The sequence below is a fragment of the Sciurus carolinensis genome, chromosome 7 (genome assembly GCF_902686445.1).
Source record: "Sciurus carolinensis chromosome 7, mSciCar1.2, whole genome shotgun sequence".
Taxonomy (NCBI): Eukaryota; Metazoa; Chordata; class Mammalia; order Rodentia; family Sciuridae; genus Sciurus; species Sciurus carolinensis.
In genome coordinates, this window is record NC_062219.1 from 23,264,978 (window position 1) to 23,286,817 (window position 21,840).

General features: G+C 35.5%; 1 protein-coding gene across 6 annotated transcripts in view; it reads right to left on the bottom strand.

The window, feature by feature from the left end:
- Adgrg6 (adhesion G protein-coupled receptor G6) overlaps window positions 1-21,840 on the bottom strand; it is a 135,817-nt gene that overhangs the window by 29,705 nt on the left and 84,272 nt on the right. For all 6 annotated transcript variants that reach the window (XM_047558126.1, XM_047558129.1, XM_047558127.1 and 3 more), the window contains 11 exons: window positions 21,267-21,352; window positions 18,695-18,747; window positions 17,901-17,963; window positions 14,459-14,601; window positions 12,003-12,114; window positions 8,506-8,570; window positions 7,654-7,861; window positions 6,558-6,729; window positions 5,086-5,226; window positions 2,486-2,605; window positions 850-895 (listed from right to left, as the gene is read on the bottom strand). In XM_047558126.1, the coding sequence (XP_047414082.1) occupies window positions 850-895; window positions 2,486-2,605; window positions 5,086-5,226; window positions 6,558-6,729; window positions 7,654-7,861; window positions 8,506-8,570; window positions 12,003-12,114; window positions 14,459-14,601; window positions 17,901-17,963; window positions 18,695-18,747; window positions 21,267-21,352 (1,209 nt within the window). The remainder of the gene's footprint in view (window positions 1-849; window positions 896-2,485; window positions 2,606-5,085; window positions 5,227-6,557; window positions 6,730-7,653; window positions 7,862-8,505; window positions 8,571-12,002; window positions 12,115-14,458; window positions 14,602-17,900; window positions 17,964-18,694; window positions 18,748-21,266; window positions 21,353-21,840) is intronic.

Below are 21,840 nucleotides of genomic sequence, written 5' to 3' on the forward strand. Positions count from 1 at the left end.
GTTACCAACACATAAAATAATCCTGGATCCTGGACTCACAGGAGGCTAGTGCTGAGCAGACAGTTAGAGACAACCTTGTTAGTGGTTCTATGGAAACTATGTTTCACTGAACTGTGTTCTATTGGAGTGTCTCAGGGGTTCTGCAAATGTTTGACACAAGTTTAATTGTAACATGATTGAAAATAAAATTTCTATAAAGAGTGCTCCTTTTCAAATGGGCTACATGTTAATGAACTTTCTGGAGACCAATACTTTTCCTGAGGATCAGACCATATTTCTGTGAAGCCCTAAGAACAAAGAAGGTATGCTTTCTTAGAGTATGTGATTAGGAGTCACGCATGGTGATGACTTATTATACATGGTCTGAGTGCATCCTTTCTGACTTTACTAGTATAATATGTAGTATGAACAACTCATATGATCAAAATATTAGATCCATTTAGTTGAATAGTATGTAAAGATATAAAGTAATATTTAACAAGTGTATATGAGTAATCAGGGTCTCCAAACTGTGCAATCAACCACAAAGCTGCCCAGCTACAACAAGGATTGTCCAAAAAAAGAGGTTTTAGCCACTTTGGGGCACTCTCTGATTGAAATCAAAGAGTTGTTTCATTAAAAAAAAAAAATAGAGTCCAAGTATGCTCAATTCTTCCCGTAGTCACTAAAAAGTTACAGAAATTAGAATTGACTTCCTAAAATAAACTAAATATAAACTAAAATTTGCAGTTCACTTGCTCTTACACTTATATTGTGAGTTTTGAGTGAAATTAAAGGAGATGGAGGTGTCCAGTGGTGTTTAATATTCATTGTTATCTATATTAAGACAACCAGTATTTTAACACTTACTGTTTTTGTTCAAATCCCAGAAGGCACAGATGGGATGATGCACTTCCTATATTAACACAAGAATAATCATGTGAAATTGTGTTTAAAATAACTTAAAAAGCACATGACTGAAATGTGACAAAAGAAGAAAATGCCAAAGGGTTCACAAACAAATTGATCAGTGTGAGAAATGCCAACACAACCTGAAAACATGAGCAATCAAGCAGGGAGTCTCTCAGAATGGAGGCCCCAAGGGAAAATCAACTATAACCTTATATACCTTATGAAGAATCACATTACCCATTTTTTCTGTAGATTACTAAATGACCATCATCAAATATTGAATCCACTGACATTCCTAGCATCTAGTAAACCTGTTTATACTATAATTTCATGTCTTCAAAATTCCCCTTAATGTCTGGGTATATGCAGAAACAAATTGAAAGTAGCAACTCAAAGAGATATTTGTACATCCACGCTCATAGCAACTTTATTCACAATAACCAAAAAGTAGAAGCAACCCAAATGTCCACTGGTAGATGAATGGATAAATGAAATCTGATCTATACATATAATGGAATATTATCTGGCCCTAAAAAGAAAAAGAAATTCTGACATATGCTGCTATATGTCTTGAAGACATTCTGCTAAGTGAAATAATCTACTTGTTGTCCCAAAGGACAAATACTATGGGTACTTAGATCTAAAGATGAGCAGAGATTACCAGAGGTTCTTGGAAGGGGAGAATAGGGAGTTAATGTTGAACGGGAATGGAGTTTCAGTCGAAGATGGAAAAGTTCTAGAGATGGATGGTGCAATATGAATACACTTAATGCTACTGAACTGCACATTTAATAATGATAAAATGGTAAATCTTGTCAAGTATGTTTCACTACAGTTTTTTTAAAAATCCTCCTTATGGAGAAAGGGGCTGAAAAACAAATAGGCCCCAGGGAAGAAGGAGGAGGTCTCCAAGGACACTCTCCAAGGATTCTGGGATGACTTACCTCCAGTTCTTAGCCCTTATGCATCTGCTCACTTCCTGCCTGCCTAATAAATGGCAGGATCATCACTGGGGTTCCCTATCAAGGTGAGAAACCTGTTCCAAGGCCACTGGGGACAGTAGGAACCCCCATCTGACTGTACCAAATAAACAGATGACAGATCAGTGAGGCAAGAGAAGTAACATCTGCCAAGATCTCAAGCCACTGCGGACCCCTGAAGAATAAGCCTTCCCTTCTGTTGCCCCTTGATGGTCCCAGTTGCAGTCTTCTTTTACTTTAAAAATACACATATTTAAAAAATATTTTAAAAAATACTTTAAAAACCAAATCCTCCAATGGTAGAATGGTGCAATGTGTTGGCTCAGTTTACTTGAAGCAGTGTGTGTCCTTTTTTCAGAACAGTTGTCCTTTCCTTCGCTCGCATTCTTTCTGGTTCCTGAGTCCTAGGTGAGACTAATTCCCAGCCCATGCCCCAAGCTGATGACATGCTCAGGGACTGCAGAGCACTGCCTGACTGGTGGCCTCCCTCCTGGAACACTGATCTCCACCCTCAGAAAGAGTGCCACTTACTTTGTGTCACATAGAAGGGAAAGGCCCCACAAGTCTCTGAAATAGTGTGCACTGCTCAATTGCAATGGGTCGCCTCTTCTTACCTGAGTTCTTGTATGTTTGATTTTAATTTGAACGGGATCCTTCAGATCCTGGATAGTGATGTTTCCAATACTGCACGCCATCACGTAGCTCACTAAGGTTTTCCTCTGGGGTCCTACATCCTTTGAAAAGAAAAATAAATAAATAAATCGCGTGCCTTAGTCAGAAGCACACACTTTTATTTTGCTTTTGTGCTCCAAAATAAGCAAACCGTCAGCAATTTTTACACTTAAGATCTTCAACTCTAGAGCATCCTGTTTATAACAGAGAATTGCTGGTTTTCCTGAAGGAGCCACGCTACTTCCCTTATTATAATAAATACATCAAGGGGGTATTAAAGCCAGTGTAACAGGCAGGGTTCATAAAACTCCATTCGTGATTGTGGTAACTGATGTCAGCCAGTTCATATCTGAAACAATGCAGACCCATAAATAATATCAACCCATGAAAAACTGTGAGACAATTAGATCATTTCCCTACTCTAGAAAACAGATGAAGTTGTTTTCCTTTAGAGGAGTATGAAGGAAATATGGTGTGAAAAATAAAAAGCAACTCATTTTTCACCTTTATGCCAAGAGTCTGGCATGTTTCCTAAACTACACTAGAGGTGGTTGTGCTGGATGCAAGTTCCATGCAGAACTTCCACCTTCTTCTGTGCTGCCTGCACGCCAGCACCTGCAGACTCCACTGCAGTGATAAGGTGGCCAGGAAACCAAGTCAGGAACGTGTCCTGCAAAATGACTCAGACCAACAGGCTGTCTCTGCAGCAAGTTCTGCTTTATTTCCTCCCCTTGTGTTTCTTGTCAAGTCTCCTAAATTTCTCTCCACACCACAGCTTATAAATCAGTTGTTTTGGAATAACTGTAAAATGTCATAAATTCCAAATAAAACTCAGCATCCAAAATAGAGGTTTTTATTAATTTTATATGGTTATCACTATCAAAATGCTGGCTATGGTTGGTGATAACAGACTTCTATCTAAATATATACAGATATATGTCTACATACACATATATACATATATATATTGCCTATTATATTAGCATATATATACATATATCTATATATCTTGCCTATTATGCTTATATGTATGTATGTATGTACATATGTATATACTTATATCTTACCTATTATGTTAGTAGAGTACTATGGAACTTACAGTATTTCATTCTGCTGATAATTTATTTAAAAAACCAAAAATATGCTTCTTGATAGGGAGATGCCAAATGAGAAGGAAAAATGAGAGGAGGACTCAAAATAAAATAGTGACAGATCCTTCTCACTCTAAGAGTTCTCCCAAAGTACTCCTATGAACCAGACCCACTTCTCTGTATCATGCATTTTTTTTTTTTTTTTTTTTTTTTTTGGTACAGGGGATTGAACCCGGGGGGCACTGCTTAACCACTAAGCCACATCTCTAGCCCTATTTTTTATTTTATTTAGAGGCAGGGTCTTGCTGAGTTGCTTAGCGCCCTGCCATTGTTGAGGCTGGCTTTGAACTCATGATCCTCTTGCCTCCGCCTCCTGAGCCACTGGGACTACAGGCTCCTGAGTCCAGCATCACTCACATTTTGTGATATCTCCTGCATATTTTAAAATTGTTTTTTAAAGGTGACATCACTATAAGTCTCAAATGACAGTAATTTTAATAAATGCAGTTGCATGTGTCTGTAGCTATAGAATCCTCGGGTAAATTGTGTTTTTAATAAATTATATTTATAAAAATTTCAAAAGTTTTATATACCCTGTTCCAAAAATGTTCACAGATGAAATTTTAAATTTTTGGAACTGTTTACTAACAATGATTCCATGACACTCTTTTTTCTTTATCTATAACCTACCTGACCATTCCTCTATGCGTGATGTATAGGGCAGATCTATTAAAAACAATTCTGTCCTTGAGACATGATTTTCTCTCACACAGGGCACACTGCTTGACATACACTGGTATCCTGAATGTAATAGATAAATCTTAAGACAGGGCTCAGTGAAACTGCTGCAGATGGGCTGTACTCAAAGGCAACCAGAGGTCACCAGCATTTGCTGGCAGTGGACCTTCTAGTATCTAGAACTGAAGCCAATAAAAATGATAATATGTGCTCAGCACAATGCCACCCTACTCTGCGGATGTGTGAAGGCCAAAGGTCTCTTGAAATACTAATGGGAAAACTGATTAAAGCCAAGAATGCTGCTCATTATATAAACAGTGCTTCCTGCTGAATTGAAAAAAAAAAAAATAATCCTTTCCTTTGGTGTACAATTTCTTTAATTCTGAAGGCCTAGAGGACTGAGGAATGTAAAATATTTAACAAAGGGAATAATAAATAGTAGCTTCTTTAGTACCTCAATTTTTAATCCTATTTGCAAGTCTTAGCCTAATTATTTGATTAAATTTAAAAATTGGAATAAACATTCTATTAATAAGCATATTATTTTCTGAAATAAAATATTTAAACAATTATATTAAAAACTTCTGTTGTTAGAAATTAAATAGATTAATTTTTCTCTGATATATCTGAAAGAAATATGAACTTTTATTTTTGCCTTTTAACAAAGAAACTTCATTTGCAAATGAAAAAATAATTATTTAATGAATGCTTACCTGGAAAAGTCCAGTTTTGTTGAAGAAAGTAAACTGTGCTCTTCTAACTAATACGGAATCTTCTTGACTTAAATTTTCAAGTAAGTTTGGAGGCAAAATGACTGAAGCCAATGGATCCACTTGTCCACTCTCAAAATCCATCTGTCACACACACATATTGATGGAGTGAAGACAGTAATGACAAATCACTCTACTCGCTGAGCAAGGAGAGACAACTGCAAACACCCACTTAGCTAGAGTCGGGGCTCCCTGGACCTCCACAGCAGCCTCTGCAACTCCTGGGTAAACACCCCAGGTAAGCCAGAGTCTCCTTCAAGGTGTGCATTACCAGACAGGGGAGAACACATTGACTCTAAGGAAACCTGAAATTTACAAGTGGTTCAATATTGACATGTATGAGAATTAGATCTAGCATATCAGATTTTGAGTTGTTCTCAAAACACTTAGTGAAAGACACTGAGGTTAACTTGTGGGATTACAGAGACTGAATTATCTGTCAAGAGGCCACAGCTGAAGTTTTCTGAACATTCTCAGATATCGTCTTTCCTGAAGCCATAGCTCAGGCCATAGAGTACTTTCTGACTTGAGTTTTTATTCAGTGTGAAAACAGAATTGCCCAAAGAGCCCTAGTGTAAAGGTCTGCCTTCTACCCTGGCTCCAGACTTTTTTCTATTTTTAGTGTGGTCTATCTCTACAGCTAAGCAATTATTATGCTCCATGTAGACACTTTGCCAGGTCAAGAACTCTGGTGCATTCATTCTGTTTGCCCTTTTGGCTAGCGTTTCTGGGCACACAGGAGGCACTTACAATTATTTGCTTAAGTGTGACTTTAACATGTCCAAGAGCTCTCCATTAATCTGGCCCCAGCTCGCTTGTCCAGCCTCAGTGTACCCACTATTTCCAGACTCTTCTGTCATTGTTTCTTCTTGTCATTTGGCTCTTGATGATACTCCAAGAGCCAAATTCCGAGTTGCACTGTGATCCTCAGGCCAGCAGCACTGGTACTACCCAGGAACTTGCTATAAAGCGCAAATTTCAGGGTCTGACCCAGGACCTATTCAATCAGAAGCTCTAGGGTGAAGGTCTAGCAACTGGTTTTAAGAGTTCTCCAGAAGATTCTAATGCTCAGTTTAAGAATCACTGGCAAAGAGGATTCCACTTTTGGGTCCTTAATAGACCCGTTTTTTCTCATTGAATTGACTCTAAGTGCCCCAATGTGGCAACCATAATTCGTGCTTTCATATCTGGCTCCATGACACCTGTTAAAGATGGTAACCTCTTATCATTCAGGCTATGAAAGGACACCTTCTACCTGCTTCCAATAGACCTGTAGCTGATGATAGAATTAAAGCTCAGACCTGCTTGCCACCTCTTGGGCTAACATGTCCTTAAAGTAGCAATGTTAAAGTGATCAGCAAGTTTGTATCCGTCTGAAAAACCAATTAAAATTCGAGAAAACATTGGTTTATTACCTGGAAATATGATTCATTATTACTTGGAAGACCAATGCTAAAATTTGAAATTGCATTCGTCTCTGGGTTCAGGGATGACACTCCAAGAGCCAAATTCCGAGTTGCAATGTTCACATGCGGCGTGCTATTTAGGTCTATCTTAAAGGCCAATTCATCAATTGTTTTTAAAGCTCTAAAGAAATGACAATGATATCACTGTTAATTAACACAATGTTTTAGGTACCTGAACACATATGTCTTGCTGCATGGCAAAATACAAACCACATAAAATGATCTTAAATTTTCTGATATTACCTTAAACATCCACAAAGTAACCCCAAACCATAATAATATCAGTTAAAACACAGAATCACAGTGACAGATGCATCCTCAATAGACATATCTGCTTTAAGGGAAATCAACGAAATCATCCTGAACAATTATTGTCTTTCGTTTATCTTGGCCTCTGTTGGCTTACAAGAAAAATACCCTTGCTACTTTATAACTTAGAAAGAATCAAAGGAAACAATATGGTGTCAAAGTATTTGTAATTTAGTATTGTGAAGATAAATTAAGTTAGATAATTCCCTTCAATGAATGTAAAAGTTTCATCAAAGAAATGTGGCTGAAAAAAAGGGAACAGAAAAAACTAAATGGCTTCACATTAACATATTAAGTGAAATTATTGGACACAAACTGGGTTAAATAAAAATAGGTACATTTTCACCCACTTTCGGCATTTCCACTTCAGAAGATCAACAATCACAAAGCTGTGGCAGTTTATGCACAGTTCACAGGACAGAAGACTTACTGTGACCAAGTCATATACCTCAGATAACTAAACTTTCAGGGTTTCTCAAATGAATAAATGATACATTGATTTATAAATATTACTTGATGACAATTCTAATCATTTTGTAAATTATATCTCTAAAGGGAAAAAAAAAAAGAGAGAACTTTGAAATTCCCTTTGTGAATGACCTTGGGAACTGTCTATGCATCTTCGAGAGATTTGAATTATGAAGTCAGGGCACAAAGTATTAAGGTAAAATATTATATAACAACACATTTATTCAATACATTTCACTCTTCAGGGAAAAAAAAGAGAGGTACTTACTCAGAAGAAGACTCAAGCAAGTCACTATCTGAACTGCTTAAGATATTAGAAAATATATTCATTAGAGTCGAGCCGAGTGTTATATCAATGTTTTCTTCTTGATTCACAATTCTTTTGACCTGTTCTACAATGCTGGTAATATTGGCTGAGGTTAAGTTCTGGCCATCGGAGGTTAAATTTAAAATCTGATTAGCCACTTCATTTGCCCCTAGGAGGGGAAAGAAAGCCAAAGAAACAACACAGAGGGTTTTACTGCACATTTTAAGCATCTCCAGGGATCTAAGCATGGTGTGATATTTCACTTTAGAATTGAAGCAGGAAAACAGGGTCCCTGTGTGCACTCCCTTATCGTTATCTTCACAGGATAACAATATTTATACACAGACTAGCTAACTTCTCTCTTTAGTACGACACAAAGACACAGAAAACGCTTAAGGACTAGTGTTCACACATTGTTCTAAAAGAAATGCTCTAGAATCTCTGAATAAGTACATGTTTTGCTGTTTGGCAATAATACAAAACTACAAAACATTGATAGGAATTGTGTGTGTTTGTGTGTGTGTGTGTGTTTTATTTACATGTTTATGTGAATATATATATATATATAGTACATATATATATTTAATTCTTCTCTAAAACTTCCTTACTGTTTTAATCTCTTATAGAATGAACAGAACATAAAGTTAGAATGAGAGAAGCAAGTATTTTCTACCTGAAGAACAGTTATTTGCCTAACTTTTAATATTAAAATATTAAAACAGTAGCACACAAAAGAACATATCTGAAGAGGGTGAAAGCCACAAAGCATAAGGTCAGTTCATTCTGGGAACTGAATAGAAGTTGCTCACTTACTTGAACAGTTGGATAAATCCAGGGGCCCCCAGTAGGCTAATGATGTGTTGGAAGAATTGCGGTAACTATGAAATAACAACAACAAAAGATATTCAAATATTTGACATAAATGAGATGATAGTTGATGATATCGGTTAATAAACTCTAGAATTTGTTTTGATATCTAGGTAAGTTCATCTCAAAATAAAGCTGCAATATGTTGAAATAAAGTGCATACTAAAAATCCTTCCTGGAAGAAATGAGTAGACTACATCACAGAATCGAAATACTAGAAATAAGAATCACAGGATTATTTCAATAGAAGCAGAAAAAGCATTTGATTAATATAGCACCCCTTCATTCTCAAAATGCTAGAAAAAGTAGGGATAGTAGGAACATTCCTCAACATTGTAAAGGCTATCTATGCTAAGCTCACAGTCAATATTATTCTAAATGAAGAAAAACTGAAAGCATTCCCCCTAAAATCTGGAACAAGGCAGGGATGCCCTCTTTCGCCACTTCTATTCAGCATTGTCCTTGAAACTCTAGCCAGAGCAATTAGACAGACCAAAGAAATTAAAGGGATATGAATAGGAAAAGAACTCAAACTATACCTATTTGCCGATGACATGATTCTATATTTAAAGGAACAGAAAAATTCCACCAAAAAACTTCTAGAACTCATAAATTAATTCAGTAAAGTAGCAGGATATAAAATCAATGTTCACAAATCTAAAGCATTTTTATTCATAAGTCATGAATCCTCTGAAAGAGAATTTAGGATAACCACCCCATTCACAATAGCCTCAAAAAAATAAAATAAAATACTTGGGAATCAATCTAACAAAAGAGGTGAAAGATCTCTACAATGAGAACTACAGTACATTAAAGAAAGAAATTGAAGAAGATCTGAGAAGATGTAAAGACCTCCCATGCTCTTGGATAGGCAGAATTAATATTGTCAAAATGGCCGTACTACCAAAAGTGGTATACAAATTCAATGCAATTCCAATTAAAATCCCAATGATGTACTCACAGAAATAGAGCAAGCAATCATGAAATTCATTTGGAAGAATAAGAGACCCAGAATAGTTAAAGAAATCCTTAGCAGGAAGAGTGAAGCAGGGGGTATTGCAATACCAGAACTTCAACTATACCACAGAGCAATAGTAACAAAAATGGCATGGTATTGGCACCAAAATAGACAGGTAGATCAGTGGTACAGAACAGGGGACACAGAGACAAACCCAAATAAATACAGCTTTCTCATACTAGACAAAGGTGCCAAAAATACACAATGGAGAAAAATAGTCTGTTCAACAAATTGTGCTGGGAAAACTGGAAATCCATGTGCAGCAAAATGAAACTAAACCCCTATCTCTCACCGTGCACAAAACTCAACTCAAAACGGATCAAGGACCTTGGAATCAGACCAGAAACCTGTAACTTAAAGAAGAAAAAGTAGGTCCAAATCTTCATTATGTTGGTTTAGGACCAGAGTTCCTTAACATGACTACCAACGCTCAAGAAATAAAACTAGGAATCAATAATTGGAATAGATTGAAACTAAAAAGCTTTTTATCAGCAAAGGAAACTATCAGCAATGTGAAGAGAGAGCCTACAGAGTGGGAGAAAATCTTTGCCACTCATACTTCAGATAGAGCACTAATTTCCAGAATAAATAAAGAACTCAAAAAACTTTACACCAAGAATACAAATAACCCTTGGGCTGGGGAGATAGCTCAGTCAGTAGAGTGCTTGCCTTGCAAACACAAAGCCCTGGGTTCGATCCCCAGCACCGCAAAACAACAAACAAACAAAAAAATAACCCAATCAATAAATGGGCTAAGGAACTGAGCAGACACTTCACAAAAGAAAATATATAATCAATCAAAAAACATGAAAACATGTTTATCATCTCTAACAATTAGAGAAATGCAAATCAAAACTACCCTAAGATTTCATCTCACCCCAATTAGAATGTCTATTATCAAGAATATAAGCAAATATAGGTGTTAGTGAGGATTTGGGGAAAAAGGTACAGTCACACATTGCTGGTGGAGTTGCAAATTAGTGCAGCCACTGTGGAAAGCAGTATGGAGATTCCTTAGAAAACTTGGAATGGAACCACCATTTGACCTAGCTATCCCACTCCCTGACCTATATCCAAAGGACTTAAAATCAGCATACTACAGTGATGCAGCCACATCGATGTTCATAGCAGCTCAATTCACAATAGCTACATTGTAGAACCAACCAACCTAGATGCCTTTCAATTGATGAATGGATAAAGAAACTGTGGTATATATACACAATGGAATATTACTCAGCCATAAAGAAGAATACAATTATGGCATTTGCAGGCAAATGGATGAAATTGGAGAATATCATGCTAAGTGAGATAAGCCAATCCCAAAAAAACAAAGGCTGAATGATTTCTCTGATAAGTGGATGATGATACATAATGGGGGGTGGGAGGGAGGCAAGATGGGAGGGAGGCAAGACTAGAGGAAGGATGGATTGTACAGAGGAAAAAGAGGGGTGGGAAGGGTGGGGGGAAGGAAAATGAGACAAACATCATTACCTTATATACATGTATGATTATACAAATGGTATGACTCTATTTCATGTACAACCAGAGAAACAAGTTGTATCCCATTTGTTTACAATGAATCAAAATAAATAATTTATTTAAAAAAATACTAGCAATATCCTGTATCCTAACCTGGAATATAGTGGTCAAGTACTGTTTTAAGAACTTTACAGGTAAATTTTTATTTTGATTTCACATAACTCTAAATCCACCTGTTATAGATAAGGAAATGGACTTAGAGAAGCCAAGGAATTTCCCAAGGTCTCCAGGCAGAAAGAGGTAGGGCCACATTTTAAATTCCAGTCTGTAAATCTCTAAAGCCTCCTTCTTTCTATCAAGTGTCAAACACAGCAGTCATCACACTCAGGCAGTTTCCATTTCTGACTTCCCTCCAAGAAAACTCTAACTGGGGGTGGGGTAGAGGATGAAGAACTAGATTTGATTTGCATTTGGTGAATCTCTACAATTATCTTGTCTCCAGGGTTTTTGTTAGACATCTGGGGAAACTTCATATCTTGACAGTTTATGTCAGCAGACTGCTTAGCCCAGATCTTGTCTATTCCCTCTTTGCTACTTCTCTTCAAACAGTTAAGAAGTTTTTGATTTCAAGCATCTTCTCCAGCTGTAAACTGGCTAGGGTCACTTGCACACAAGGTGCCAGACCTGGAACCACTTTCTGTTTTCCAGATTGCTGGATCTTTCTTCAGAAAGATCTTGATGAGTTTGTTGCTGGGAGAAAAATGCTGCCTTTCCAGGGAACCTACTTACCTTATCTCTAGCCTACAAGAGAATGATTTAGGCACCTACAGAGAGGCCTGCCCTTCTTCCCAATCAACGCAACATGTGAGCACTGCTCAGCAGCACATGCGCCCTGGGAACATGAATATCATGGAGCGTGGCTGGCAGGAGTCAATAAAAGTCTTACCATATCCGTGAGACATAAAAGCCAGGCTTGTCTGGACAAGGATGGTTGTATTCTGAAGGTGGGATAGCTGGCCAGTAAAAGCCAGTGGGTTCCTCCACAGCAGCACACACACCTAGGAGAAATGGCAGCCAGCATGGAAATATCAGTCCATAGTCCATTTCTTGACATTAAAGGTGCACGATGAAAGCAAAATGACAATCATGGTAATTAGGAGTGCATTTCATGTCATAATAAAATACCAGGCTTTATGTTCAGAATCTGTAAAAACTTACAAATAATAAGGAAGAAAAAGCATGTAATACATTTCAGATACAAAAAATGTTGCATCTTATAAAACCATCCAATAAAAAACTTATGTGAGTATATGTAAACATGTAACCTACATGTAAATTAGCATCTATTACTAAAATAAGTTTTATTCAAAAAATAAGCACTACAGAAAATGAAAATAAGTCTGAAAAATTAAAAACGCATTGACCTTGGTTAAAGGAGAAAGCTTATAAATGCATTGATGGTTTCATCATTGAGTTGCGAGCATATTTTATAAACATTAAAATTAGCTTCTCTGCTAATATGTACTGTCAGGAAGCTCACAGAAGAATGACAGGCAGGCTCCTAGGAACACTTTCTCCTACCTTACCCTCACCTCTTCATCATTAAACACCCCACTATTTGCATGACAAGTATCTGGGTGTCATGATATAAATGATTCAGATGTTATATTTTTTTAAAAAAATCAAAGCAATAGCAATATATCAAAACCACAATAAAATCTTATATTTCAATGCTGAAAATCAACAAATTATTTTGGACTTCTGAGAACTGGTATTATAGTCACCAGCTGAAAATTCAAGTAACTTTCCCATCTGTGGCCTGGGCTTTAACACTGGTAGGTTTAAGTTTTGTTGTTGTTGTTGTTTTGTATTCATGCATTGGACAGAAACTTTTCTCTGCAGACCCACTTGCAGAAAAAGTATAAAAGCACAGAATTTAAAATAAATGCTAAAATTAAATATCCAAGGATGCAGAAAGAGGAGTCCTGAGATTCCCCAGTCTTTGAAGATGGATAGAGCTGACCCCCAGGGTCCCTCATCTATTAACTGCCTTTTGTCACATTACTTCTTTGTGGAGCCTCCAATGTGGGAAAGGGCAGCTGCTGTGGTTTCCCCACACCAAGGACCCCTGTTTGTTAGGAAGTGTTTCTCCACAGTGGCTCAGAAACCATTCACCATCATCATCATCACTGTATGCTGACGTGGTAAAGATGGAAGTTGCTCATAGCGACAGAGGGGTCTTTATTCCCCTGTGAGTCTGACCCCAGGCATAAGCACCCTCTTAGAATTGAGGAGTCCCCACTTTCCTGCTCAGGCTCCGAGTTACAGCCTGCAAAGCATCATTTTTCTTTTCTCCTGACTTCTACTACAGTAACTAATCATAGCATTGCTGTAGTCATATAATAATACGAGAACAATTACTTTTGTCATCTATATTTTTTAACAATTCCTTTTAAAAAATTCCCATCAAGATTCATTTAATTATTCATCTGTTCAACAAGTATTGAAGTGCTGGGAATATGTTGCATTCTGAGGGGACATAGGAGTAAAGGTACTTTAAAAAGAAGATGCGGTCTCCTTCTAGAGGAGATGACTATTTGAAGAACACACATAAGAACATGAACAAGTCCCATAAAAGACTATGGTCTTCTAACAGGTATGAGACTCTGGGTATCCAGACAGCATGAAAAGAAGCTCAAGAGGCAGTGACGTACATTCGCACATGATGATATCAGAAACGTCTTCACAAAAGAGGTGACTTGGGGGCTGCCTTTCAAAATAGGCAGGTGTTTATCCAGTGGACAGTGAGAGTAGACAACATGTGCACAAAGGTAGAGAGGAGCTGTAGGTGAGTGTGACGTACGGGACAGTACAAGCAGCGCCACGTGTGCCTGGGGATTGGGAGTGAATAGGGTGTGGGTGAGAAGTGATTCCAGGTCCAAGATAACACCTGGATTTCTGGCCTATCCATGGAAAGACACTGGTGTCATTACTGGAGACAGGGAACACAAGACAAAGAGATGCTTTCTAATAAGAAACTTCCCTTTGCAAGATCTACCTGGTTGAGAGTTCCCATATGTCAAACTCTTTCTTTTATCCTTAAAGTCAATAACAGACAAGGTCATTCTAGCATTTTGTTCAGATTCTTAGTATTTTCACAATTTGTCCCTAAGATAAATAAAAACTCTCATCTGTCTTCTTCATTCCCAGAGATACATAGGTACTGAGCTGACATTATTTTGCTAAGTCACCCATTTGTTACAATCTCCAATACAATAAATTTCATCATCAGAAAAAAATATTTTTACATAGACGACACATAAAGAAAGAGTATTTCCCCTATTGTTTCAGTTAAACTTGAATATATAGTCTCATAAAACTGTAACAGCCAAAGTCACTTACCCAGTTGCCTCACATTGACTGTATAGAGCCTCAGGCCCTCATCCAGGGACTCATTATTTTTTAGAAGCTTCTGTTGAATTGTTTTTCCTTCTAAGTTCGCATTATTGGTAGCATTGTAAACTAGAAGGGCCCAAATCCTCATTCTAGGGAAACAGTGCAGATAGAATTATTTTGGGGGGTTGTTGATTGGTTGGTTGTTTTTTGGTGCAAAAACCAGAACACTTGGATACAGAGAATGACCATGAAGTGTCAAGGCTGAAATGACTAGGCACAGTGCTCTCAGACTTTCCCTAATGGGGCACACATCATAACATCATACTGTTAAAATATTTCAACATGAATGGATGCTGTTTTACACGTATAATTTTACATCACTCCACTTCTTTTCAGAGATATTTTAATATTTAATATATCATGTAGTACTATTCCGTAACATACACATAAGAAAGAGATAGTGTGGTGAATTCTACACCATTGCTTTACAGGCAAACATAAGGCCTTTCAACAAAAATTAACATTGCAAATAGAATACTCAAGATACACTATGTGGTTGGCCAGCATATCACTGAAGATGGTTTTAGAATATCTGACTTTGAAATTTTTAAAAAGAAAATATCTCTAATGGAAGCAAAAGATGAATCCTTAAAGCTTTGTCAAAACTTTCAGTTTACAATTTAAAATAACAAAGTCCTTTTGGTTCAGGTATAACCACAGCTATAATCAACACCAGTGACATTAAAACTATTCATTCAACATTGAGGTAAATTAAATGAGATTAGTTTGTCAGGTAGAGGAGAAACATTTTTCCTTATATGTGAAAGTTCTGGGTTGGCAACAGAATTTCATCTTGGTATGTTCTGAAATGAATAAATAAGACACAAGGAATTACATTATTAAGTTTGCCAAAGACAAACCAGCAGCTTGGTTTTTAAAATAACTATGGAGTACTCAGTACAGAGACAGTGGCATATTTTGTTCATGAAAGTCTTTGAATATAAATAAAAATTAAATAGAGTACTAATATATTTGAGGTGCTAAAAATGAGTTAGTTAAATATTTTGTATTCAAAGTTAAGTGAAACTAAATAGCTCTATTCCCTTTCCCCATATCTGTGCTAATCTCAAGGACAAAGTGTTGTACTATTCTTATAATTCACTCTGAAAAGCTATTTATCTCTAAAATGATCTACTACCCAATGCTCATACACAAGTCATATTTCAAACCAAGGTGAACACAGAGGTAAATAATTTAACAGTGAACCGTGCTGTCTTAGTAAGTTTTGAAACAGCCTATGAAAAAAATTGATTATATTATTTTTTGAAGATAAGCTTTGCCACTCCAGTAACTGAGAACGTACAGGTGGGAAAGTGACATTTAAGTTCTCTCAAATGCTGAGAACATCTTTAGCACAATGTATTGTGGATACTATTGAATACCCACCTCAGCAATTCATGAATAAGCACACAAATTCACAGGTCTTATCTGGCTTGCTTTCTTCTCTCCCCCTGAAAACTAAACTGATTTTTATGGTTCTACACAGTCAAGTTCTAACTGTTGTCACCATCGGCCATTCTTCATTTGAACAGAACAGCCTCTGTGGCTTTGGTTTCCTGCCTGTCGAGGTGATAGAGTATGATAGCATTATCTAAAGCTATAATGGCATGATCAAATTGAAAGGGGAAGTTTAGAAAAAAAGACTGAGCAGGAAACTACTCTTTCAGTTCAGGGAAAAACAAGAGATTATAAAGCCTCTGCAATGAACATATAAGAACAGTAGAGAATAAGAAAAAAGCAGGGTTGGGGGGCTAGTAGGATAATTCAAGCATTGCCAAAATTCATATCAAAGAAAACCTAGATAGTTGTATTTCCCCACATACAGTTTCTTAGTTCATTCTCCTTATGATTTCATGTGAAATTATTCACTGGTTTGACAGATAGAAACTGAGGTTCTACATCAAACAACTCTTCCAGGCAAGAGTTCCCGAGGAGTGGACACATGGGTAAAGGCTGATTCCAGTATCAGGTAACAGAAGAACCACAAAGACCTAAAAAGGAAATGCTGACTTCCTAACTGCTAAACACAATGCTCAGCAAAGGGATCCAGATTGCTGCTGGATCTGCTACTGAAGTCTCCTTGTGATCCAGCAGGCAGGCTTGGAAGAGATCATTTGGCTAAGTAAAAGGGAAAAGTCCAAATGGTGCAACAAGACAGGCACCATTACCCTATGTACATGTATGATCGCACAAATGGTGTGAATCTACATCGTGCACAACCATAGAAACAAAAAGATGTACCCCATTTGTGTACAATGAATCAAAATGCAGTCTGTAAAAATAAAAATTTTAAAATGGATAAAGTTCTATCACTTACAATATTGAAATATTACTCATTTTCACATCTTAAAGGAAAAGGAACAATGCCAGAAAATGAAAACATCTTTCCCTAATCAAATGACTCAATCTAGTCTGTTGAATATATACAAAAATGATGTTTCAATACACCAGTAACTTTAAAAACATTTGTTTTTCTAATGTTAAATAGAAAAATATAAGAAGAACGTCCTCTGGTCAATTCTCAGATGAAACTTTATTTTAACCTTTTCATGGTAAAAATATATCACTTGAAAAGAAGCATAGTTTAGCATGATGGTTGTATAGCCATAACATCAAAACCCAACCAGACTCAGGAGAACTTTTGCTGTTCAATTGATTCTTTAAAAATTCTAAGGGAATGCAATATACTGACTATAATTTTTTCATTTGGAGGTTAGGTTGTTTTCATTTTACAGCAATATGAATAATTGGTCCTTATATGTCAACAGGTTATGTATGTATGCTGGACATATGCATTAAATTGTTTGGGTGGTTAAGTCATGATCTGATATGTTTAAAAATAGAGACTAGAAAATGAGTTCATGGCTTTAAATGCTAAAAATATTTTGGTTCATATTATTAATATTATTAGATGTGATCATATATAATAAAAGCATTTTAAAGGTGTGTGTGTGTGTGTGTGTGTGTGTGTGTGTGTGTGTTCATGTGTATGTGGTTTTAGATATGGAATCCATGGCTTCATCCATACTAGGCTCTATCACGGACCCATATACCAGTCCTAATAGAGCTATTTTCTTTGAAGGTCTCTTTAAGTTTTCAAATAAGAGATAATGGTTTATCATAAATAAGCTGGAAATATTAAAAATCACAACTCATCCATGTTAAATGCTCTACTTTTGAATTATTTTTCATTAGAGTTACATTTCTACCATTTGTTCTATTATGGTTTTAAATAAAATAAAAATATGTGCATCCATGGCAAAGTTATATGTGCTAAGTGATAAATTTTTTTTCTCCTGTCTCATAATTTTCATATTTCAATCAGATAGTCGAAGCAGTTAATATGAGAAAGAAGGTTACACCTTCTAGAAGTTGTGGTCAGTGTTACCTTTGATCATTCACAATGCTTCTTTTGACTTTAATCTTGTCCTCTCCCGTGCTCAGGTGAAAACTATAAATACAAATATTCATATTCAGCATCAACTTCATCCACCACATCGTCAACAACAAAATCAGACGGAGAAAGAACGGGCCGGACCGTCTAAGCCAGTACTTCCAAATGTGTGTTCTGAGGTTCTAGATTCTTTTGCAAACCTGGGCAACTGTGTGCTCTTGCTCTTTTGAACATTCACAATGCACATCAAGATACAAAAGAACTGGAGACATTCTGAGAAGGAATCTGCTTTAGTGTGTTGAATAATACACTTCATGAACTTACAGACCACTGACCCCTTTTCTGTGTTATTACATCTCTTAGGTCAGAAGAATGTATGTTTCAGGGTTACAAAAAATACTCCAGAAAACAATTTTCATTTATAAAACTGTGAAAATAAGGCACAGAGGAGAATATATGGACAATACTATTTTCTGGGAATTTACTGGAGTATTTAAATAGAAAAATAGTAAATAGAAAAAAGTGAAACACTAGGTTGCAATCAAACTGTCTTATTTTGTTTAAAAAAAAAAATTCTCCAAACTGAGGTTTTTGCAACCCAGGGGACACTCTACCTGATCCACTGGAGTGTGAGAAGAATCTAACAGAATTAGTGTTTATATTTAATTATCCTTTTAATTTTTGACATTAGAATATATATTTATTCAGTTATATACACACATGCATACAAACACACATAAATTAGGTAAAGTTAGAAAATTTTTTTCTCAAATAATTCAGTCATTTACCTGATATTAACCACATAAACAGTGTAGTTCCAATTCTGGAAGGTTGAATTGAGCTGGAAAACACAAAAGGCTAAGTTTGGTAACACTTTAAAAAAAAATGAGTCCAATTTCTTCCCTTTCCAAAGATAAGCTGTATGGATAAGACCCTGGGAAAATCCTAGAGAGTTCGAGAAGTGAATGGCAAAGGTAACAGATACTAGATCCAGAGATGAAAGAGTTTGTCCAGGGTCACTTAACTACGAAGTGGCAGATCCCACACAGGAACACTCTTGTTTTCTCTAGCTCATATCATGATATGAAGAGTACCACCAAACACCTTTCTTATTATTCATTTAGTAATCACTGAGGTATAATAGAACTTCTTTTCTAGTAACTACCACCTCAAACTATTAGTAATAAGACAAATTACAAATTAATATAAATCTTGAAAAAACAATAAAAATATGTTTGACATTATTGGAACTAAGTTAATTTCATGTGGTTATTTAATATAAGATTATGGGTCTCAGTACAATATTTTTTTACTGAAGCAATGGATGCCCCTCAACACGAGCAACAAGCTGTGGTCATGTGGTATCCACTACAACTGCAAAATAGGACTTATCCAATTACATGAGATTGTCCTACTTATATAATACTTCCCAAGGGCTTTTTAGGTCTGGTTTCATATAAGCATTCAAACTTCCTTATAAGTAGGTCTAAAATTGAATAAAATTTTAGAAAATTCTGGTTTAAAAAAGTTTTTCACCATTTTAAATTATAAATAGTAATACAGGTTGAATATCATTTATCCTGCCCAAAGTATTTCAGATTTCATATTTATTTCAATTTTGGAATATTTTCAGACATCACTAATCTGATAATTCCAAAACATACTTCAGATTTTAAATTCTCAGATATGGAATTTTCAACCCATAATATGAGTTGGGGATAAAACTTGTATCTCCTTAATCATCAAGCATCTGCTTTGGTCACTTGCATCTTAAACTGTGGAGTCCAGTAAAGCTTAGCTTCAGATGAGAGCAATTTTACCAAAAACAAGCATGAAATAAATGTAAGTGTAAAATTATACCTTAAATGTAAATTATACCTTAAAATGTAAGTGTAAAATTCACTTTCTAGTGAATGCTTTTAGGATTAATAACATTATCAGTGGCTTGAGAATGAAAAAAAGAATTTTACATTTTGAAATTATTCTTACTTTAAATAAAATATAAAGAACAAGGCCGAAAGAAATAAAATGCAAGAATGTACTTTTCTGTGGAGTCTGCTCTCCATTTAAAAATTAAATGGAACTCCTAATGTTTGAATTAGTTAGGATGTTAATGAGTCACTCAAAAAAAGTTAACAGTGGCCCTTTTCTTTAACTTCTATTAAAGAATTTCACTTTCCCCACCAATTTTATAACAGAATTCTTAATTATATACTATTATTTCCTATGGTCAACTTGTCTTAAAGAGTGTTGTCTTTAAAAATAAGTCTGTTTTCTAACAGTTATTCTTCAAATACATTGATATTTACACTTACATCTCTGTGTGTATATACATGTAATGTATATATATATATATATATATATATTTACCACTGCCTTTCAATGGTTGTTTTAACTATTTTTGCTATCAATATTTATCAGACAACCTAACACATAAGAAAATCCATTATCTTACTTCAGAATGTATATGCTAGTGATTCTACTGATACAAAAAGCTAAAGTTTGAACTGCACTGGCATTATATAGAAAAAGAAGCACAAAATCTCACAGCATAGGATCCATGACAAATGAAACTTCTGAGATTAGTATAAAAAAGGAAACAATTGAAAAAATACATAGGCTCTGTTTGGAAGACAGAGAATAAAATGTTAAAATTTTTTTTAATTTGAAACTACTGAAATGTCCATCAATGGAATATATTGGTTAAATAAATTATAACTTAAGTGCACTTCAACAGAAAACTTGTTAAATAACAATCACATAATTAAACATACAGTTTTTTAAAAAAGAAAAGTTCTCCTATACTAACTCTGGAAACAACATAAATTTTTACAGTGTAGAATGGTACTTTATTAATTTTAGTGTAAAAATAAAAGAAGAAAAGAATTTATAGTGTTATTTTCTTTTATGTGTACAAAGAGCTCTAGAAAACATTTAAAAAAACTAACAGTGATTTCAAGCAGAGGGGACACCAGGCAAGGAGGGGAACAACTTCATGATAAGTCATTGTGTAAGTTTTGGTCTTGATTGAACATTCAAACAAAAAAATAAGAAATCTATTTTTAAAAACCTAGCTGAAAATGTATGGAGCTATTAGTAAGTAAAGATACCTAACAAAATTTATTGATGTGATTTTGTTACCTTTTTTATTTAGGAAATTGATAGTCTGTGAGGCTCAGTTTCATATCCTTTATTCATTATTCATAAGCATATGTTGCTTATTATATATCTATTAATGTATCTATGATTAACAGAATCTGTGTTTTAGTATGCTCTGTGGATTCGGTTACCTGGAATCATTTTCAAATTTCCATAAGTTAAAGGTTTAAAACAAAAAAGAAATTTTTCACATTCACTTACCCATTCTGCCACCTTGCTCTGTACTTTGACCTCAGAGTGACGAAGGATATTTTGGATCACTATGGATAGTCTATACATAATTCCATCTGTCCGTTGGAAATAGCATTAATCCATTAATTATACTTTACATTCATATAAAACAATGTAAATTTATAATCTCATAATTTCATACAACTTCAAAGAAACTCCATTTATAGAGTCACAGAAATTTTATAAAATATTTTGAGGTTAAATTTACTGTCTTTTGCAACTTCTAAAAATAAGTATCAGATTGCTCTTGCAGATGTTTCGTTGCTCCTAAATCATCTCTCGCATAGGACCTTTGTCATGCTTGCATGTTTATTCAGAATTTTTAGTAGTATAGATTTCTGGTATCTATCATCTGTAAAATGATAATTTCCCAAGTACAATTTGATTTATCAAAGAAACAAATCACATTTCGTACACTATAAAAAATGATCAAGTCTGGGATGTGACAGCTGAATGACAGAATGCGTAGGTAGCTTAAAAACATCAGGCACACACATATTTGCTGTCCTGAAACTCTTCTTGATTCACACTCATCTCTCTCCCC